Raw genomic sequence first — 24,436 nt, 5'->3', positions numbered from 1 at the left:
ATCAAAGAAAATACTGATGGCTCAATTGAGAGATATAAAGCGCGTCTTGTGATTCGTGGATTCACTCAGCAATACGATGTCGATTACGAAGAGACTTTTAGTCCTGTCGTCAAATATACATCGATTCGTGCAATTCTGTCTCTAGCGGCAATGAATAAAATGCGACTAATGCAGTTCGACATTAAAACTGCATTTTTGTACGGTGAGCTGAAAGAAAACGTTTTTTTGAAGCAGGCAGTCGGCTATAATGACAACAGTGGACGCGTATGCACGCTGATCAAAAGTTTATATGGACTGAAACAGGCATCACGATGTTGGAATGAAAAATTTACGTCATTTCTTTGCAAATTTGATTTCACACAAAGTGATTCAGACTCATGCGTTTTCATTCGGCGAAAGAATAAGACAATAACGATCATCGGGATTTATGAATATGTGGCGGCTTGTCAGGCAATCAAGGAACTTATCTGGCTTAAACGTTTTTTAATTAGTTTGTTGTATGAACCAAAACTAAAAACAACACTATATATGGACAATCAAATCGCAATTCGTTTAATTAAGAATCCCGTCTTTCATAAAAGGACCAAGCACATCGATGTCCAGTACCAATTTATCCGAGAAAAATTTCAAGATGGTCAATTCAACTTAGTATATATAAATACTGATGAGCAGATCGCGGATATATTTACGAAAGCATTGAATAAGAATCGTCATAAATACTTGTGCAATTTGATGGAGATGACATCATAAGAGAACGTCGCCGATTTTGTTTACAACAATGAGTGGGAGTATTGAAATTATCCATTGTCGAAACAAAGATGGCAACCCTTTTTCTGTATTCTATTTTACTATTTTTAACTTCGTTAACTACAGTTGAAATGTGACGTTTATAAAAGAAGCACTTCAATAAAATTTTCTTTCCATAAAAGCGAATTGTTCAAATGTTAATTAAAAATGTTTTCTTTTGTGCGTTTATCTTTTTCATTCACTTAACTGGTTCGGTCAAAAGGACTTCTAAAACATTTAAAACTTATAAAGCCTTGCATTCAACTAAGGGTTAATTATATTACCGGTACATTAGAGTGGCCCTTATTTTGCGGAATCGGAAATGTCTAGGTCTTACCCCCTGAAATGGTTGTATGTGATAAAAAAAGAGTTCCCTAAAAATTTCCACCAGATTGAGCAACTCTAACCCGTGCCACAAACGGCCCGAAGTTCGAGCATTGGCAGGATCACTTCTAGTAAGTGCTGCTTTGGCTAGTCAAGCAAACGTTTCGCTGTTGTGCAGGCAAACAGGGGTGCCTGTAAAGAAAAAAGATCTACCATTCATGTAAAAAAAACTTTCAAATTTGGAAAAAATCTAGCCGTACCTATATATCAGTTAACCTATTAACGCCCATTGTACCCATACGAGTACACCTCTTCAAATATCGGAAACTGCATTTTAAACTTCGAAGACATAATGTTGCTAAAACTATGACATAAACTGCTTAGAACGCAAGTGAGTTAATCAGTTTCAGATTTAAAATGCCCCTGAACGCCTTGTGGGAACACCCGTTTGCTGGAAATTGGAAAAAAAATACTTTTTTGTGTTTAATATATTATTTATCCAAAAATTAATTAACTGTGTAAAAAGGTATTCCTGCCGGGAGATTTGATGCCGGGCATTAATGGGTTAATTCCAGAAAACAGCTTTTTTTTAATCCATGTCGTATAAACTTATTGTAATATTCTTTTTGTAAAATTGCAAAAAATATCTGATCTTTCTACAAAATTATATTTTTTTTACCAATATTGGCAGATTTCTACCAAAATGGTAACACTGCATACAAAACAAACGTTGAGCTCTTTATAAGGAATCAACTTTCAGTCGTTGCTCAGTTCGCGTTGTTGTGAGACTTAAATTGCGCGCGTTGAAAGATAAAATGGCTTTTGTTAAATCTTCACGAAGAAATTTGCGCAAAGATTGGGAGATATTGTTTATAGGAACATTTTCTTCCCAAATTATTGGTAGCAAATTACCATCAAAAAGACAAGTACTGAAAGTATTATTTTTTAACTTAAGAGTTGTAAAATCTAAATTGCAGGACAGTGCGAGGTTAGCGATACGAGAAGCTTTGCTATTTTGGGAAAAAGCAATGATACCTACTCAAAGTGAATATAATTGTATTCCAAAATTGAAACTTTTGTATGACGAATGTAGGAATATCCAAAAATTTTCTTTCAAGCCTCCAGACAAAAAGTCCGTGATGCAAAAAGAGAAGGAATCTAAGTTTGTTAGTGAACTTGACGATCTTTTTGACATCGCTTCGAAAAATGCTTTAAGTTCAATGAAAAATAAAAAGGACATTGAGTTTATAAAAACAGAGGGAAAAGGGACGTCCAGGTTATATGCACGGAATTGACCATGAACTAGCAAAGCAAGAGCAAGCTGAAATTATAGAAAATAATGAGAGGTAGAATCAAATATTGGAGGAGTCAGGTAAGTTTTATCGGCTTTCTGTGACAAATAAGTCTTATTCTGATTATGACGCAATACAATTTTTTAGCTGAAGAAGTTGACCTTTATGATACAAGCGAAAGTAAGGCAAACATTTGTGTCAGAAAACCATTAGATAGAAAAATTGAGGAATATGTTCCACAAAGAAGACGCGGCAGAAAGCAGGTGATCAATGAACGTGTAATTTGTGCCCTAGACAAGTGTCAAATAAGTGATAGAGAAGCAATGGACTTAATTTCCGCTATTGCTGATGCGTTGGGCCATGATTTCAATACTTTGGTGTTAAATAGAACATCCCTTCAAAGTTGCCGGCGGGCAATTCGAAAGAAAAATGCTGAAAAAATAAAAAAGATGTTCAATAACATTGATCTGAATGCGGCAGTAGTTCACTGATATGGAAAGCTTTTACCTGGATTAATGGGTCGTGAAATAGTTGATAGACTTCCGATTGTTATAACTAATGGGGATATAGAACAAATTCTATATGTGCCGTCTCTTGAAAATGGTACTGAGAAAATGTAAGCAGAAGCTGTCTCTCACGCCTTGTCTGACTGCGGTTTGGATAGTTCTGTAAAGGTTGTTGTTTCGACACAACTGCCACCAACACTGGTGCCTGCTAGAAAGACAACTTCTTTACCATCCCTGTAGACATCATATAAGTGAAATATTGTTAAGAGCAGCTTTTGAGTGTAAACTTCCCAAATCGTCCGGTCCCAATGTTCCATTGTTTAAAAGATTTCAAGATGCCTGGTCAAATATTGACAAAAGCAAATTCTTACCTGGAGTTGAAGAAAAACAAATATCTGATATTTTCAATGTGGATAAATGCACGATAGTGGAGTTTTTGAGATCCATACAAAATTTTACTCGAAATGATTATGAAGAATTTTCTGTACTTTGTTTGATTTTCTTGGGCGAATTTCCAAAGAAAAATATAAGCTTTAAATACCCAGGAGCAATGCATCACACTCGGTGGATATCCAAGGCCATTTATACGTTAAAAATATATCTATTTAGAACTGAATTTAAGATGAATGCTTCTACTTCTTCAGCGTTACGTGACCTTTGCATCTACATAGTAAACATTTATGTGGAGTATTGGTTTTTATGTCAACTTTATACGAAAGCGCCACAGACTGACTTTACGCTTATTATGGATTTGTGTGAATTTAGAAATGTAGATGAAGAATTATCGGGTACAGTTTTAGGTAAATTGCTGAATCATCAAATGAAAAGTTAATAGGATCTAATTTCTGTAATATGTAAACATATATGTCTCTTGAATCACCTTCATATCAGCACCCAAAAGTGGTAAATGGCTTGGATCATTATTTCAGCACGTTTGTGGCACGAGTTTACGTTGGTCAATTAAGTCAAAATTTTGTGAGGATTATTTGCTCCTTACATGTAACCATTTCAGGGGGTAAGACCTTAAAAATTTGAAATTTTTTTTCCATACAAATAAGGGCCACTCTAATCTACATAGTAAAAATTTATGTGGAGTATTGGCTTTTATGTCAACTTTCTACGAAAGCGCCACACACAGTACTTTACGCTTATTATGGATTTGTGTGAATTTAGAAATGTAGGTGAAGAATTATCGGGTACAGTTTCAGGTAAATTGCTGAATCATCTATGGTATCTAAGTCCTGAAGCAATGGAATTTTCCTTATTTGATGATGAAATTGGCTTTGAAATGAAGGAGAAGATGCGAACAAACATAAATAATGTAGTTGAACCGGAAGAAGAAATGCGGCCACCTAAAAGAGTAATGATTACACGTTCGGATGTAACAGACGTTATAAACAAAGGACTGCATCAGTTTACTTGTCCAGCATCAAAATTCTTTTTTAATCGATTTGGTATAAGTGCCTCTTTTTTAAATGAATCAGCCTTCGGATGGGAGTAGAATAAATTGTATAGAGAGGCAAAAAAAATTGCTAAAAAAATTAAGGTTGTAAATGACACAGCTGAGAGAGGGGTACGATTGATCGAAGAGTATAACTCCAAGATGAGCACGGATGAAGATCAGAAACAGGTTATCATACAAGTTGTGTCTGATTACAGAAAAAAGTATCCAAATTATCAAAAACAAACGCTTTCAATGAAGCTTCAGCAGGATTTAAGGTAATTATTTTATACATTTGTTTACCTATATGTACATGAATTATTGGTGTTAAATAAATGAAAAGTTAAGAGGATCTAATTTCCGTAATATGTAAACATATATATCTGTGAATCACCTTCATATCAGCACCCAAAAGTGGTAAATGGCTTGGTCCATTATTTCAACACGTTTGCGGCACGAGTTTACGTTGGTCAATTAAGTCAAAAATTTGTGAGGGTTATTTACTCCTTATATGTAACTATTTCAGGGGGTAAGACCTTAAAAATTTGAAATTTTTTTTCCCATACAAATAAGGGCCACTCTAATCTACATAGTAAAAATTTATGTGGAGTATTGGTTTTTATGTCAACTTTCTACGAAAGCGCCACAGACTGACTTTACGCTTATTATGGATTTGTATGAATTTAGAAATGTAGATGAAGAATTATCGGGTACATTTTTAGGTAAATTGCTGAATCATCAAATGAAAAGTTAATAGGATCTAATTTCTGTAATATGTAAACATATACATATGTCTGTTGAATCACCTTCATATCAGCACCCAAAAGTGGTAAATGGCTTGGATCATTATTTCAGCACGTTTGTGGCACGAGTTTACGTTGGTCAATTAAGTCAAAATTTTGTGAGGATTATTTGCTCCTTACATGTAACCATTTCAGGGGGTAAGACCTTAAAAATTTCAAAAAAAAAATGTTCCATACAAATAATGGCCACTCTAAGGTACATATATAATTTTTTTTCAAACTTACTAAAAATTACTGCGTTCTTCTTCGTTAGTTTTAATTATACATTTGTTTGTTTTCTGCATCAAAAATAGTGTGGAAAACGGTCAAGAAATAGTTTTTAAGCAAATAACAGATATACGGAAGATTCTTTAAAATTTTAAAATTATTTAAAATAAAGCAAAATGATCAAGTAAATAAAAACATGAATATAAGTAAGCACAACTACTTGTATACATATACATGAGTTTGACGTTTTCTTTATGCTTGTTTGTTGACGGTTCATTGATTGCTGATGTCACTTGAGGATGCGCGCATAGATGTCGCTGATGGACTTCGCTTCTATGCTTCTTTTGTTGAAACAATTTTTATCCGCTTTTATGTGTATTTCTTCTAAAAGCATCCTCTTCTCCAGTTGTTCTCTCTTGCTAATACCTTGGCATTGTTGAAGTCAAATTTGTGTCCAAATAGCATGGTGAGCAAGTGCGCTTTGTTCTATTCTTCGTTTTTCAACATCATTGCTATGTTGGTTCAAACGTTTGTATAGATGTTGAGATGTGGTGCCTGTGTAACACCTCTTTTTGTGACAATCGATGCAATCTATTTTATAAACAACGTTTTTTTCTTTTTTTTTGTGGTATTTTATCTTTCATTTTGTTGTATAATTGTCCAACGTTGGTTCTGTTTTTGTATGCAAATCATATTTTCTTGTAATATCGTTGAATTTTCTGGTTATGTTCTTGGTTATATAGGGAAAATATGATATCGCGTATGTTTTCACATCTGTTCGATGTTGTTGTGTATTAGTATTAGTTGATGTTAGCGCGTTGTTGTTGTTTGGGGTTCGGTAACGATTTATAAACCTCGATATTATTTTGTTGGATAGTCATTTGCTTTTAGGATCTCTTTGATTATTATTTTGTTTTCTGGTGGTATTTGTGATCGCTAAGACAGAAAATTCGGTTTATTAATCCCTTTGCGGTGCTGATCTTTTGGGATAGTGGGTGTATTGATGTATAATTTAAGATGCGGTCCGATGAAAGGGGCTTGCGATACCAATCTGTGTTGAAGGTTCCATCTTGTGTATTCCTATGAATTATCATGTCCAAGAATGGCAGCTTATTGTTGTTTTCTGTTTCGTAGGTGAATTCAATTCCAGGTTCTATTTGGTTTAAAATTTTCAACGTTGCTGGTATTAGCAAGAGAGAACAACTGGAGAAAGAGGATGCTTTTAGAAGAAATACACATAAAAGCGGATAAAAATTGTGTCAACAAAAGAAGCATAGAAGCATATATAAATTTGCTTATATTAGTATTTACGATCCTTTTTTCGGGGAAGTAGACCAGAGACGGGCTGGGAAAGCGATTAGGACTAGGATTGGGACTGAGACTCGGAGTGGGTCTGGAACTCGGAATGGGACTGGAACAAAATACATACCACCCTCTGGGACTGGCAATAAGGGATGAAGAATAATGGGATAAACTCGAGAGAAGACAAAAGAGGGAAGGATAAGGAGACTGAGAAAGAGATGTAGTGAGAAGAAAATAGAGATAGATGAAGCGAAAAAGACGGAGGGAGGAGTGAATAAAATGATTAAGAAGAAGTGAAGAGGGGAGGGCAGAATTAGAGAGGAAGAACTTATTAAAATGTATGCAGGTAGACCAAATTCGGGGCAGAACAACGTCTGACGGGTCTGCTAGTTTTAAATAATTTTAAAATTTTAAAGAATCTTCCGTATATCTGTTATTTGCTTAAAAACTATTTCTTCAAACAAATGTATAATTAAAACTAACGAAGAAGAACGCAGTAATTTAAAAAAAAAAAAAAAATTATATATATACCTGTAATAGAATTAACCCTTAGTTGAATGCAAGGCTTTATAAGTAATATTTTAATTTCACAATTTTGTCACTAGGCTCTAAAGAAGACCACAATAAAAGGTCGAAACGTCGGCACCATATGAAATAAAAAAGGCGTTTTTCTAATTTATTAGACTGTAAACCCGATCTTCAAACAACCCTAATATCCTTGCTTCCTGTGCTTCCCATTACAAAGAAATTTTTGCCATCCGTAATGAAAAGCAGTCCTCCTGTGCTTTCAATTTGGATGAAATGGGGGTCTCTTGGGATTCCATCTTGGATGTTGTACGAGTCTCCTGCCATTCCACTTGGGATGCCAAATATGTTTTCTGTTCTTCCAGCTGCGATGACACGTTAAGGGATATATGTGATGACATTCTGGGTTTCCATTTTTGTCGATATCTTTATTGAAAAAGCCACTATCTCTTCTATTTTTGGTAATGTCTCGTCGCTATCTGAGTGGAATCATACTCTTCCACGTTAATGCCTTCCGATTCCATAACATCGTGTAGCCGTGCTTGAAGTTCTGACCTATTGCCGGTTCAATTCAATCCACAGTTCTCCAATTCCTTTTTTAGTTTTTGGATCTTCAATTCACTCAACAAGGCCATGCCCTTGTTATCCTCTGTAACTCCGGAATTTATTCAACTTTCCTAATTCTGACACCAATTCTAACGAATTTTGGGTAATTCTTGTTTATTCTGCGCCTGCTGTTATGGTTGTTATTGCTGAACTGTCAAATAAATAACTTAAATATTCAGTATAGCCGAATTTTCTTTACTCACAACTCTACTGTAGTAATACTTCACAATTAAAATACTCGCGTACTTCACTTAAACCGTGTTAAAATCAACCGTGTTTTCTCAGCTTGGTTTGCTTTTATACTCTCAGTAACCTCGTTCGCTTATTTCTTCTAAAGTCTAGACTTTTCCAGAACTGCCTTCTCGAACAGCTGCTTGTTTATTTCTGTATATGATATTCACGTTTGTCTTCTAGTTATATGTGTGTATATGTGTAAGTAATACCTTCTGCTCTTAGGTGATGATTACATGTTATGTGATAGGTTCTTGCTTTGATGTTTACAAAGACGTTAAAATACAAAGATGTTGCATGTGCGAAAAATAGTGTAAGGCAAGCATCACAAAATTGCAGTGGGACACTTTCACCACTCACGACAGCAGAATGTATTTATTATTAACAAATATTTGTATATTTTTATTCAGTTAGTCTGTTCAGAATTTTTATTTTTACTTTCTAAAACGTAAATTATTATATTTTGTGTGCTTAAATTATGTTAAAAATTGTGTTAAAGTTTATGGTATGGTATGTGTCCCATTAGAATTTTGTTACGCTCCGCTACTTTACACTGAAGTTAGCACATGCAATATTTACGTATTCTAAAGTCTTTGATGTTAGCATGTATTTTTGGCTGCTTGCTTCGATAATGTTGTGCATTTATTAACTAGCAGCATAGTGATGCATCGAAATGCTAATATTCGCCATATCTTTCCCCGAGTTTAAAGAAAGTGGCCAGCGAGTTATCTGAGTGGTCGGCAGACATCGATGCAGTTCAATAATGGTATAACGAAACATCCAACCCAATAACGACTAAGCGGGGTATGTCACGAGTTTTGCGGTATTCCCCCTTTTGCTGAGTTCTATATAGTTAAGCTCCACACCGTTGCTTACAACTGCATTACACAACGGATCTAGCTCTTCCAGACATTAGCTACGCTTCCGACATGAACCACAAAAATGAATGGCAGGCAATATAACATATCAATGGTAATCGCGAAAAACGTGGTAAGCGACACTTTTTTCAAAACTTGTTTTTTGGCAGATTCCCACCAATATTGATCTACTACTTAGCTGAATCATTCTATGAAAAAAATTACAATGAACAAACGGCATTTTTGGCCTCTTTAATCGAACTGAGCGAGCCTAAGAGAAGAAGATCTAATTTCTGCCGAATTTATGCCGAGTTTTATAAATCTATCCGGGGTTAAATTTACATGGAAAATCTTACAACAGAAAAAAGTTCAAATTTTTTGTTATATTGTTAAGTTTTTTATATTACCATACTTTGAAGAAGAAGAAAACAAAACAATGAAACAAAATTCCTTCAATATCTTCTTTATTTAAATGCGAAGTGCTTTCTCTTTTAAGGTGGAAAAACATTGTAAATGCCATCATCCAAGATGCTGTGCGTAGTGGAAAAACGTTGTATGTTCACTGCTCTATGTCACTTGCAACGTTTTTCCACTGAAAAATTTTTGAAACAGTGAATTGAAATGTAATTTCAAAACAAAATTCAGCAATTTTTTGTATACAAGTTTTCGTTATCATATTTTTTGAAGAAGCTTAAAAAAATAAAAAGAAAAAACTATGTTTTCCATAAAAAACGTTTTTTTGTTCTCCTGAAAAATTTTGATTTTGTCGCTTACCACGTTTTTCGCGATTACCATTCATATATCAAAAGAGTACATTATTCACAAGGTTATGCATCCCCAAACACCTTTGTTCTCATAGAATATTCTAGAGTTTGTGAAATGAACTAATTTAGATCTATCGCTTTCTTATTTTCAGATCTCTTCACAATAACAAACTCGTAACGATTCCTCAGGATGAGTTTTCTTTCTTACCTAGTTTGGAACGTTTACGACTTGAAAACAACCCTCTAAGTTGCGACTGTTCAATGCATTCATTGTGGTGGCAATACCACCAAAATATTACTGTGAAACATAATCATGCAAATGTTACTCTATCATGTGAATCTTTCACATTATCGCCTGTAGATTTTTTAGGACTACGGAGAGAAGATTTCAAGTGCGGTAAGTACGATTAAACTATATCTCAAGTAGGGATATGTTAATACCATAGATAACTAGTTATTCGACCCTCTCAATGTATTATATTTACATTCGAAGTGTGACCCTATTATGTTAAGTAAGGTTGAACTGGCTGGTCGGTAAGGAACTTACATATACTGAATGAGTCCAAAGTGTTACCAAAAGTTTGCTTAATAATACCCACCATGAGCCTATAGATGATAAGAGTAACTTTATAAGTCTAAGGCTGTAAGACATGCACAAAGAAGCAGGCCTAAGTTTATGGGCTCACCATGACCAGAGCATTCCTACATTAAATCTCTCAAAGCAAGAGAACTGCAAGGGTGCATCAAGGAAGTCGGTTTGGATGAGGTGCTGTAAAGGAGGTGAGGGCACAATAGACCAATGGTCGCAGCGCAATCTTCAATAGTTTTCTATCTATCTAACGGAGAAGGAACGAACCACTTTGACTGTGTCAAAACAGCCCAAGCTGCACTAACACCAACCTATGATCAGTGTTAATGGAGTTCAGAACGGTGGTCGTGATATGCACTTTACGGAAGTCATGCTGATAGCTGGATAACCGAAAAATTTCATTTAATTGAGGGAATCATAACGGCTTTAAACGTTTTCGTTACTGACTAATGGGATAATATCGGTAGATACTCACTGGGTTTCCGGTCTTTGGTAGTGGGTTTATTCTTGTCATTCTCGGTTATTCTGAAATGGCAAAGGCTTTTTACCGAGAATGACAGAGGCTTCTAACGACAAATAGAACAAGCAAGGAAGGCTAAGTTCGGGTGTAACCGAACATTACATACTCAGTTGAGAGCTATGGAGACGAAATAAGGAAAATGAACCTGGGGTAACCCTGGAATGTGATTGTATGACATGTGTATCAAATGGAAGATATTAAAGAGTATTTTAAGAGAGAGTAGGCCATAGTTCTATGGATGGACGCCATTTAGGGATATCGCCATAAAGGTGGACCAGGGCTGACTCTAGAATTTGTTTGTACGATATGGGTATCAAATGAAAGGTGTTACTGAGCATTTTAAGAGGGAGTGGGCCTTAGGTCTATCGGTGGACGCCTTTTCGAGATGTCCCCATTAAGGTGGACCAGGGGTGACTCTAGAATGTGTTTGTACGATATGGGTATCAACTGAAAGGTGGTAATGAGTATTCTAAAAGGGAATGGGCTTTAGTTCTATAGGTGAACGCCTTTTCGAGAAATCGCCATAAAGGTGGACCAGGGGTGACTCTAGAATATGTTTGTACGATATGGGTACCAAATGAAAGCTGTTAATGAATATTTTGAAAAGGAGTGATCCTTAGTTCCATAGGTGGACGCCGTTTCGAGATATCGCCATAAAGGTGGACCAGGGGTGTCTCTAGAATGTGCTTGTACGATATGGGAATCAAATGAAAGGTGTTACTGAGCATTTTAAGAGGGAGTGGGCATTAGGTCTATAGGTGGACGCCTTTTCGAGATATCGCCATTAGGGTGGGCCAGGGGTGACTCTAGAATGTTTGTACGATATGGGTATCAAACGAAAAGTGTTACTGAGCATTTTAAGAGGGAGTGGGCATTAGGTCTATAGGTGGACGCCTTTTCGAAATGTCGCCATTAGGGTGGGCCAGGGGTGACTCTAGAATGTGTTTGTACGATATGGGCATCAAACGAAAGGTGTTACTGAGCATTTTAAGAGGGAGTGGGCATTAGGTCTATAGGTGGACGCCTTTTCGAGATATCGCCATAAAGGTGGACCAAGGGTGACTCTAGAATGTTTGTACGATATGGGTATCAAACGAAAGGTGTTACTGAGCATTTTAAGAGGGAGTGGGCATGAGGTCTATAGGTGGACGCCTTTTCGAGATATCGTCATTAGGGTGGGCCAGGGGTGACTCTAGAATGTGTTTGTACGATATGGGCATCAAACGAAAGGTGTTACTGAGCATTTTAAGAGGGAGTGGGCATTAGGTCTATAGGTGGACGCCTTTTCGAGATATCGCCATTAGGGTGGGCCAGGGGTGACTCTAGAATGTTTGTACGATATGGGTATCAAACGAAAGGTGTTACTAAGCATTTTAAGAGGGAGTGGGCATTAGGTCTATAGGTGGACGCCTTTTCGAGATATCGCCATTAGGGTGGGCCAGGGGTGACTCTAGAATGTGTTTGTACGATATGGGTATCAAATGAAAGGTGGTAATGAGTATTTTAAAAGGGAGTAATCCTTAGTTCTATAGGTGGACGCCTTTTCGAGATATCGCCATAAAGGTGGACCAAGGGTGACACTAGAATATTTGTACGATATGGGTATCAAATGAAAGGTGGTAATGAGTATTTTAAAAGGGAGTAATCCTTAGGTCTATAGGTGGACGCCTTTTCGAGATATCGCCATTAGGGTGGGCCAGGGTGACTCTAGAATGTGTTTGTACGATATGGGTATCAAATGAAAGGTGGTAATGAGTATTTTAAAAGGGAGTAATCCTTAGTTCTATAGGTGGACGCCTTTTCGAGATATCGCCATAAAGGTGGACCAAGGGTGACTCTAGAATGTTTGTACGATATGGGTATCAAACGAAAGGTGTTACTGACATTTTAAGAGGGAGTGGGAATTAGGTCTCTAGGTGGACGTCTTTTCGAGATATCGCCATTAGGGTGGGACAGGTGTGACTCTAGAATGTTTGTACGATATGGGTATCAAACGAAAGGTGTTACTGAGCATTTTAAGAGGGAGTGGGCATTAGGTCTATAGGTGGACGGACGCCTTTTCGAGATATCGCCATTAGAGTGGGCCAGGGGTGACTCTAGAATGTTTGTACGATATGGGTATCAAACGAAAGGTGTTACTGAGCATTTTAAGAGGGAGTGGACATTAGGTCTATAGGTGGACGCCTTTTCGAGATATCGCCATTAGGGTGGGCCAGGGGTGACTCTAGAATGTTTGTACGATATGGGTATCAAACGAAAGGTGTTACTGAGCATTTTAAGAGGGAGTGGGCATTAGGTCTATAGGTGGACGCCTTTTCGAGATATCGCCATTAGGGTGGGACAGGGGTGACTTTAGTATGTGTTTGTACGATATGGATATCAAATTAAAGGTATTAATGAGGGTTTTAGAAGCGAGTGGCCCTTAGATATATATGTGAAGGCGTTCTCGCGATATCGACCAAAATGTGGACCAGGTGATCCAGAAAATCATCTTTCGGGTACTGCTAATTTATTTATATATGCAATACCACTAACAGTATTCCTGCCAAGATTCCAAGGGCTGTTGATTTCGCCTTGTAGAACTTTTTCATTTTCTTCTACTTAATATGGTAGGTGTCACACCCATTTTACAAAGTTTTTTCCAAAGGTATATTTTGCGTCAATAAACCAATCCAGTTACCATATTTCATCCCTTTTTTCGTATTTGGTATAGAATTATGGCATTTTTTTCATTTTTCGTAATTTTCGATATCGATAAAGTGGGCGTGGTTATGGTCGGATTTCGGCCATTTTTTATACCAAGATAAAGTTAGTTCAGATAAGTACGTGGGCTAAGTTTAGTAAAGATATATCGGATTTTGCTCAAGTTATTGTGTTAACGGCCGAGCGGAAGGACAGACGGTGGACTGTGTATAAAAACTGGGCGTGGCTTCTACCGATTTCGCCCATTTTCACAGAGAACTGTTACCGTCATAGAATCTATGCTCCTACCAAATTTAAGAAGGATTGGTAAATTTGTTTTCGACTTATGGCAATAAAAGTATTCTAGACAAACTAAATGAAAATGGGCGGAGCCACGCCCATTTTGAAATTTTCTTTTATTTTTGTATTTGGTTGCATCATATCATTACTGGAGTTGAATTTTGACTTAATTTACTTATATACAGTAAAGATATTAAATTTTTTGTTAAAATTTGAATTAAAAAAAATTTTTTTTTAAAAAGTGGGCGTGTTCTTCTTCCAATTTTGATAATTTTTATTTAGCACATATATAGTAATAGTAGTAACGTTCCTGCCAAATTTCATCATGATATCTTCAACGACTGCCAAATTACAGCTTGCAAAACTTTTAAATTACCTTCTTGTAAAAGTGGGCGGTGCTACGCCCATTGTCCAAAATCTTACTAACTTTCTATTCTGCGTCATAACGTCAACCCATCTACCAAGTTTCGTCGCTTTATCTGTCTTTTGTAATGAATTATCGCACTTTTTCGTTTTTTCGAAATTTTCGATATCGAAAAAGTGGGCGTGGTTATAGTCCGATATCGTTCCTTTTAAATAGCGATCTGAGATGAGTGCTCAGGAACCTACATACCAAATTTCATCAAGATACCTCAAAATTTACTCAAGTTATCGTGTTAACGGACGGACGGACGGACATGGCTCAATCAAATTTTTTTTCGATCCTGATTATTTTGATATATGGAAGTCTATATCTATCTCGATTCCTTTATATATGTACAACCAACCGTTATCCAATCAAACTTAATATACTCTGTGAGCTCTCCTCAACTGAGTATAAAACAGGTGCTAATGTGCTAGGCTGCTGATGCTCTCATGGCCAAGGTGTTTTAGCATCGGCATAGGTTTTCCGTCTTGGACTATTGTTATGGAAGGCTTGGCCTTTTCAATGGCTTCTTTAACGTCTGTTGAGGTAACGGTGAGGGACGACTCGTCAGGCTTGAGTTTATGTTTATGCATTGCAAATTGGCTAGAGAAAGCAGTCGCCCGTTTCCTCGATAAATTCTAGTCGAATAAATTATTCAAATACTAACTAGTATCAAAGTTATAGGCAATGAACCATTCTAAAACTGACTAGTATGATGAACGCCACAAAATTTTAGTAATTAACTACTCATACACTAACTAGTATGAATAAAACCACAAAATTATAGTCAATGAACTATCCAAAAGCTGACTAGTATAAATAACCCCACAAAATTCTAGTCAATGAATTAGAATGTTTGCTGACTATTTTGGCTTTTGACTGCAGGGTAGCTGTCCTTTTTATTATTTATATTTATAATTATTATAAGCTTTTATTTAGTTTCACTTTTGTTGTCTGAAATGGAATCTTGCAAGTTAAATTTGATACACTTCCCGGTGTCCGATTGAGCTGAAATTTTGCACACATGTATAACTCCGATGACAATGCAATATGACTTTGTTAGAATTCGATAAATTAATCGATAACACAGTTATCGGTAAAGATTTGTATTTACTTTGGCATAACAGCCTAAGTCCAATACAAACCCGCCGGTACCTATCCGTGGATTGTGATATTTGGACGTGGTGAATCACGCGTGTCACGCGTGGTGAATCTCAACGCTTGCGCCAAGCGGAGACACAACCCTCTGTTGTATTTCTGTGTATAACCAACATAGCTGAATTTTTAAGGCTGTTTAACTCTGTAATCTTTTCTGTAATTTATTTTGCTTTTGGAAAAATTACCTATTTGAAAAAAACTGGCAGAAAAATATTGGCATAACAGCTTAAGTTAAATCAAGAATGGAAAAACTTGGAAAATTTGAGCAGATGTGGCAATTACGCGTGCCCGTTGAACGAAATATTGACAATCTATTGATAATCGATAGGAAATTAGCGACATTCCATCAACTTAGCAGCACTTTAGCAATACTACTGTTATTAGTTGGCCGCTCAAACACACCCATATTAATTGTGCATTAAATTTAAAATATACAACTCAAAAATGACTCCGGTTGTTATGTCCGCAGCATTTATTTGGTGCAAATACAACATAATAATTTACACGTCCAAAGCCATAATAATTTGCACGGGTCATCAATTCTTTCTCTGATTCAAAAGCTGAACTACCAGCGCTACCGTCATCAGCTCAGTGTCATCATTGCCAGTAGCGCCAATAACACCAAACTCGTGCCTGACACACAAAAGTCGTTTCACTCAATAGCGCAAGTGAAATGTACTACGCACTCACTACTAAGTAACGTCAAATATTCGATTGGAGTCATTTCGTCAATGAGCTACGATTGAGCTGGCACCGCATTGGCGCTGGCGCCATGCAATTTACATCACTAAAATTGCACGAATGTCCAGGCTCATGACTTTGCTAATCCAGATGGTAAAACGAAGACTCAAAGGAATGCAACCTTGCAAACAACAGCCGCCATTTTCAAAGTGTAAAAATTCTGTGATGCAACGTACGCTAACGCCGTTAGGCTGTTATCGGTAAGTGTTGCATACTTTTCTGCGCACTTGATTTTGTTTTACAGATTTTTGGCGATGGAATTTTAGCTAAGCGAAAGTAGAATTTTATTTTAAAACAGATTTAACCCACAGATGAGAGATCTGCAATAAGTAGTTGAAAACTGAACGCGGCATAGGCAGAGTTAAGTTATTTAACACTGTTTGACATACTTTTATATGTGCTCTCTGTCAAAAATTCTTCAACTAATTTAGTCACATTTTATTTCGATTATGAATATGCCCCAATATATTCGGATTATGATATAATAAAACTGGCGGCCACCGTGGTGTGATGGTAGCGTGCTCCGCCTATCACACCGTATGCCCTGGGTTCAACTCCCGGGCAAAGCAACATCAAAATTTTAGAAATAAGATTTTTCAATTAGAAGAAAATTTTTCTAAGCGGGGTCGCCCCTCGGCAGTGTCTGGCAAGCGCTCCGATTGTATTTCTGCCATGAAAAGCTCTCAGTGAAAACTCATCTGCCTTGCAGATGCCGTTCGCAGTCGGCATAAAACATGTAGGTCCCGTCCGGCCAATTTGTAGGGAAAAATCAAGAGGAGCACGACGCAAATTGGAAGAGAAGCTCGGCCTTAGATCTCTTCGGAGGTTATCGCGCCTTACATTTATTTTTTTTTATTTTTTATGATATAATAAAATTAAAGAAAAAAATAAAATTAAAGAAAAAAAACTTTTTTAAAAATAAGCTTTTATTATTGGCTAATAAAATTAACTAAAAAGTAAGTTGGTGCATTAAAAGAAATGGATAGAATGAGAAACGTTACAAATAACTAAGTAAAGATTACGTAACTAATTTAAACAATATTTTACCCTACTAAAAATTTAAAAAAATTATAAGTTCATTGTAAGCTTTAACGATTATTAGGCTTTTTCGTCTGCGACAAAAGAATTCTATATTGTACATAATTATATATTTTTAACATTAAAACTTTACACCTAAATTATTAAACCTTACAGTTTATATCACAGTCCTAATTGTTCTAATAAAAACGTGTTGCATTGCGATAGCAAGAAAAGGAGATCCTAAATGTTCTTAATTATACCATCAAAATTCAACACGTTTTTTATTAGAACAATTAGAACTGTGATATAAACTGTAAGGTTTAATAATTTAGGTGTAAAGTTTTAATGTTAAAAATATATAATTATGTACAATATAGAATTCTTTTGTCGCAGACGAAAAAGCCTAATTATCGTTAAAGCTTACAATGAACTTATAAAGTGTTATATTTCTTTAGAGTCAATTTATTGTTTACTTTTTAGTTAATTTTATTAACCAATAATAAAAGCTTATTTTTAAAAAAGTTTTTTTTTCTTTAATTTTATTTTACATGCATATGTACATAACCTTTATATGGACTGCTAAGTGCATAACTTCATCTACACTTGTGAAATTGTTGCGCAGAAAACTAGTACTGCTAAATTTCAGTATGCATTATGCTCAGTTGCAACTGAAATATGTCTCTCCATTTTATCTGTACACTATTCTCCACTTCTATGACGGCTATTAAGCCACAACCCCTTTGTAACGAGTTATATAACCACTGCCGCGAGGCTTCAATAATTGCCGCTGGATGGGTATCCTAAAAAAAATCTTAGTGATCATTAGCGTTTTGTTTCCCGCAAATGTAGATGTATTTACAAGTAATAAAATAATTTTAAATAAAATTAAAGAAAAAAAAACTTTTTTAAAAATAAGCTTTTATTATTGGTTAATAAAATTAACTAAAAAGTAAACAATAAATTGACTCTAAAGAAATATAACACTTTATAAGTTCATTGTAAGCTTTAACGATTATTAGGCTTTTTCGTCTGCGACAAAAGAATTATATATTGTACATAATTATATATTTTTAACATTAAAACTTTACACCTAAATTATTAAACCTTACAGTTTATACCACAGTTCTAATTGTTCTAATAAAAAACGTGTTGAATTTTGATAGTATAATTAAGAACATTTAGGATCTCCTTTTCTTGCTATCGCAATGTAACACGCTTTTATTAGAACAATTAGGACTGTGATTTAAACTGTAAGGTTTAATAATTTAGGTGTAAAGTTTTGATGTTAAAAATATATAATTATGTACAATATAGAATTCTTTTGTCGCAGACGAAAAAGCCTAATTATCGTTAAAGCTTACAATGAAACTTTCTTTAGAGTCAATTTATTGTTTACTTTTTAGTTAGTTTTATTAACCAATAATAAAAGCTTATTTTTAAAAGAGTTTTTTTTCTTTAATTTTATTTTTTACTGTTTAGCTCGTTTTTCTTAAATTTAATTTAAATAGGAATTTTTTTTAAATTTCTAGTAGGTAAAATATTGTTTAAATTAGTTACGTAATCTTTACTTAGTTATTTGTAACGTTTCTCATTCTATCCATTTCTTTTAATGCACCAACTTACTTTTTAGTTAATTTTATTAGCCAATAAAAAAAGCTTATTTTTAAAAAAAGTTTTTTTTCTTTAATTCTATTTTTTTCTTTAATTTTATTATATCATAATCCGAATATATTGGGGCATATTCATAATCGAAATAAAATGTGACTAAGTTAGTTGAAGCATTTTGACAGAGAGCACATATAAAATTATGTCAAACAGTGTTAAATAACTTAACTTTGCCTATGCCGCGTTCAGTTTACAACTACTTATTGCAGATCTCTCATCTGTGGGTTAAATCTGTTTTAAAATAAAATTCTACTTTCGCTTAGCTAAAATTCCATCGCCAAAAATCTGTAAAACAAAATCAAGTGCGCAGAAAAGTATGCAACACTTACCGATAACAGCCTAACGGCGTTAGCGTACGTTGTATCACAGAATTTTTACACTTTGAAAATGGCGGCTGTTGTTTGCAAGGTTGCATTCCTTTGAGTCTTCGTTTTCACAGTCTGGATTAACAAAGTCATGAGCCTGGACATTCGTGCAATTTTAGTGATGTAAATTGCATGGCGCCAGCGCCAATGCGGTGCCAGATCAATGGCAGCTCATTGACGAAATGACTCCAATCGAATATTTGACGTTACTTAGTAGTGAGTGCGTAGTACATTTCACTTCCGCTATTGAGTGAAACGACTTTTGTGTGTCAGGCACGAGTTTGGTGTTACTGGCGCTACTGGCAATGATGCCACTGAGCTGATGGCGGTAGCGCTGGTAGTTCAGCTTTTGAATCAGAGAAAGAATTGATGACCCATGCAAATTATTATGGCTTTGGCCGTGTGATGTGTATGTTGTATTTGCACCAAATAAATGCTGCGGACATAACAACCGGAGTCATTTTTGAGTTGTATATTTTAAATTTAATGCACAATTAATATGGGTGTGTTTGAGCGGCCAAATAATAACAGTAGTTTTGCTAAAGTGCTGCTAAGTTGATGGAATGTCGCTAATTTCCTAGCGATTATCAATAGATTGTCAATATTTCGTTCAACGGGCACGCGTAATTGCCACATCTGCTCAAAATTTCCAAGTTTTTCCATTCTTGATTTAACTTAAGCTGTTATGCCAAAATTTATGCCAGTTTTTTTCAAATAGGTAATTTTTCCAAAAGCAAAATAAATTACAGAAAAAACAAGTAAGGAAGGTTAAGTTCGGGTGTAACCGAATATTACATACTCAGTTGAGAGCTATGGTGACAACATAAGGGAAAATAACCATGTAGGAAAATGAACCGAGGGAAACCCTGGAATATGTATCAAATGAAAGGCGTTAAAGAGTATTTTATGAGGGAGTGGGCCATAGTTCTATAGGTGGATGCCATTTAGGGATATAGCCATAAAGGTGGATCAGGGTTGACTCTAGAATGCGTTTGTACGATATGGGTTTCAAATGAAAGGTGTTAATGAGTATTTTAAAAGGGAGTAATCCTTAGTTCCATAGGTGGACGCCGTTTCGAGATATCGCCCGAAAGGTGGACCAGGGGCGACCCTAGAATTTGTTTGTACAATATGGGCATCAAACGAATGGTGTTAATGAGTATTTTAAAAGGGAGTGGGCCTTAGTTCTATAGGTGGATGCCGTTTCGAAATATCGCCATATAGGTGGACCAGGGGTGACTCTAGAATGTGTTTGTACGATATGGGTATCAAATTAAAGGTATTAATGAGGGTTTTAAAAGGGAGTGGTGGTTGTTGTATAGGTGGTCGTATTTTCGAGATATCGCCATAAAGGTGGAGCAGGGGTGACCCTAGAATTTGTTTGTACAATATGGGTATCAAAAGAAAGGTGTTAATGAGTATTTTAAAAGGGAGTGGGCCTTCGTTCTATAGGTGTTCGCCTTTTCGAGATATCACCATAAAGGTGGACCAGGGGTGACTTTAGAATATGTTTTTACGATATGGGTATCAAATGAAAGGTGTTAATGAGTATTTTAAAAGGGCGTGGGGCTTAGTTCTATAGGTGGACGCCTTTTCGAGATATCGCCATAAAGGTGGACCAGGGGTGACTCTAGAATGAGTTTGTACGATATGGGTATCAAATTAAAGGTATTAATGGGAGTTTTAAAAGGGAGTGGTGTGAAGGCGTTTTCCAGATATCGACCAAAATGTGGACCAGGGTGACCCAGAACATCATCTGTTGGATACAGCTAATTTATTTATATATGTAATACCTGCCAAGATTTATTTCGCCCTGTAGAACTTTTTCATTTTCTTCTACTTAATATGGTAGGTGTCACAACCATTTTATAAAGTTTTTTCTAAAGTTATATTTCGCGTCAATAAAACAATCCAATTACCTTACCATGTTTCATGCTTTTTTTCGTATTTGGTATAGAATTATGGCATTTTTTCATTTTTCGTAATTTTCGATATCGAAAAAGTGGGCGTGGTCATAGTCGGATTTCGTTCATTTTTCATACCAAGATAAAGTGAGTTCAAGTAAGCACGTGAACTAAGTTCATTAAAGATATGTCGATTTTTGCCCAAGTTATCGTGTTAACGGCCATGCGGAAGGACAGACGGACGCCTGTGTATAAAAACTGGGCGTGGCATCAACCGATTTCGCCCATTTCCACAGAAAACAGTTAATGTCATAAAATCTATGCCCCTACCAAATTTCAAAAGGATTGGTTAATTTTTGTTCGACTTATGGCGTTAAAAGTATCCTAGACAAATTAAATGAAAAAGGGCGGAGCCACGCCCATTTTGAAATTTTCTTTTATTTTTGTATTTTGTTGCACCATATCATTACTGGAGTTGAATGTTGACATAATTTACTTATATACTGTAAAGATATTAAATTTTTTGTTAAAATTTTACTTAAAAAAAATTTTTTTTTTAAAAGTGGGCGTGGTCCTTCTCCGATTTTGCAAATTTTTATTAGGCGTACATATAGTAATAGAAGTAACGTTCCTGCCAAATTTCATCAAGATATCTTCAACGACTGCCAAATTACAGCTTGCAAAACTTTTAAATTACCTTCTTTTAAAAGTGGGCGGTGCCACGCCCATTGTCCAAAATTTTACTAATTTTCTATTCTGCGTCATAAGTTCAACTCATCTACCAAGTTGCGTCGCTTTAGCTGTCTTTTGTAATGAATTATCGCACTTTTTCGGTTTTTCGAAATTTTCGATATCGAAAAAGTGGGCGTGGTTATAGTCCGATATCGTTCATTTTAAATAGCGATCTGAGATGTGTACTCAGGAACCTGCATACCGAATTTCATCAAGATACCTCAAAATTTACTCAAGTTATCGTGTTAACGGACGGACGGACGGACGGACGGACATGGCTCAATCAAATTTTTTTTCGATCCTGATTATTTTGATATATAGAAGTCTATATCTATCTCGATTCCTTTATATATGTACAACCAACCGTTATCCAATCAAACTTAATATACTCTGTGAGCTCTGCTCAACTGAGTATAATTACAGAGTTAAACAGCCTTAAAAATTCAGCTATGTTGGTTATACACAGAAATACAACAGAGGGTTATGTCTCCGCTTTTCGCAAGCGTTGAGATTCACCACGCGTGACACGCGTGATTCACCACGTCCAAATATCACAATCCACGGATAGGTACCGGCGGGTTTGTATGGGACTTAGGCTGTTATGCCAAAGTAAATACAAATCTTTACCGATAACTGTGTTATCGATTAATTTATCGAATTCTAACAAAGTAATATTGCATTCTCGTCGGAATTATACATGTGTGTGCAAAATTTCAGCTCAATCGGACACCGGGAAGTGTATCAAATATAACTTGCAAGATTCCATTACAGACAACAAAAGTGAAACTAAATAAAAGCTTATAAAAATGTTTAAGTTAAACGGTTTTATTGAAAACAATACATACATGAAGTAATAATATTACTAAAAACTAGAAAATAATTAGGTAGGTCCTAGATACTAGTTATCACACTCCTCATCAATCTAGGGTGTTGATCAGACGATTAAATAAAAGCGCTGGGCGCGTGAATTTTCTAAAGTGTGAGACGTGGCATAACTTGATTAAGGTTCAGTTGGTCTTATATATGACTATCAATAGAAATTTGACGCGTCCAACGCTTTTATTTAATTGTTTGATCGACGCCCTCATACTAAGCTAAATAAAACTTTTTAAAAAACACGGGTAATGTGTAAGCATATGTATTAAGCTGTCGGTTAAAAAAAGTTTTCTTTACCGGGCAGAATATAATAAATTATGATCTAAAAATAAAATGTGCGAAATTTCAGCCGAACTGGATAACTCTTGGAACTGAAACGTTGCATATGAAAATTGTTAAAACCATGTGCATACAGGGTGCAACCGTTTAAATAAAATAATTGATAAACGTTAATTTGTTAATCTTTTATTACGTGAAAAAACCAGGGACCTAACAGTTATAAGACAAGGGTTATTTTACCATTAAGAATGATATATTGGTCGTGAAAAACAATTATGAAGACAACTATTTTAGTTAGATTACGATTATAAATAAATATGGCTAAAAAAACTATGTTGGTTACAAACAATCATTACAACAACCAAAACTTGATTTTGGCTACAAATAACAATTGTGGTAGCCAAAATATGTGTTTTGGTTATAAATAACCACTATAATAACCAAATTATTCTTTTTGGTTATCAGTAACCAAAAAACCATTTTTTTTTTTTGTTTGGTTATTAAAATTTAAATAACGTAGTTATATACTTCCAGCTTATACCTAGACTTCGGGAACGCTTTAATTTGAAGATAATATATTTTCTACGTTAAAAAATAAGGTAAGCTAAGTTTTTCCGAGATCTTAATATTTTTCTAGCTTGTGTATAAATTCACTTCACATTTCTTAAACTTAGTCGAATTTTTTTTTTGCCGTACTCATTCGTGAGAAGCCTCTGGAAACAATCTTTGAGACTGTTGGATGGAACGTGATGTTACAATGGCTAGGATAATACTTCGAAAATTTTTCCTCTTGAAAAGCAGATACGTCTTTGCTAAATAATCAGCAATGCCTTCAGCGCCTCAAGGATTGACGAGAACCTCTCCGAGCCATTTGGCTCCGATGAAGAAGCAGAAAGAATGAGGCTTCCGAAGAATGAGAGCAAAACCGAGTAGCTACTGCCATCTGCATATTCATGACCACACCAGTATTGCTGGATTTAAATTCGAAACTGTGGAGTACTTCGCCTGTTTGAGAGTCATAATTAACAGGCAAAAGAATGGGCTAACTATTCGAGTAAAAGCTGGGATTTATTTATGCATAAAAAACAACCAAGCCGTCTATTACTCAGAAACTCGAGTCAAAGCTATCAGTCGCTTTTATAGATAGGGCCGACTGTAGCCCAAAAAATTCAACGAAGAATCACTCGCGTCGTTTGAGTTATACAATATAATATTTATAATTAGTTTAACTTTCTGGTTAATTATTGAGCTCAAGGCCGCAAGGATAAATAAAACACAATGTATTTCGTGGTATTATAATTTATATAATTGGTCGATATTTCGGCTTCAATCTGAAACCATCATCAGGAATAAAAAAACACAAAATATAATAACAAACATTAGGCAAACATAAAAATAACAGGTGGATATTTTACATATGGGCATATTTCATAAACAAATACAACTTACACAAATGAATGTACTTGATCGACTGATCATATGTTCGAACAGATGAATGAACAAAGACAAAACAGGAGAAAAGGTAAACAAAATTAAAGTACAGTAAGTATAAACA

General features: G+C 35.5%; 1 protein-coding gene across 1 annotated transcript in view; it reads left to right on the top strand.

The window, feature by feature from the left end:
- Pxn (Peroxidasin) overlaps positions 1–24,436 on the top strand; it is a 1,464,583-nt gene that overhangs the window by 840,232 nt on the left and 599,915 nt on the right. The window contains exon 4 of the mRNA XM_067787797.1: positions 9,797–10,041. Coding sequence (XP_067643898.1) covers positions 9,797–10,041 — 245 coding nt within the window. The remainder of the gene's footprint in view (positions 1–9,796; positions 10,042–24,436) is intronic.

This window comes from Eurosta solidaginis, chromosome 5 (assembly GCF_040869045.1).
Source record: "Eurosta solidaginis isolate ZX-2024a chromosome 5, ASM4086904v1, whole genome shotgun sequence".
Lineage (NCBI taxonomy): Eukaryota > Metazoa > Arthropoda > Insecta > Diptera > Tephritidae > Eurosta > Eurosta solidaginis.
Note: the sequence above shows the minus strand (reverse complement) of the source record. Positions and strands in the feature narration are given on the sequence as shown.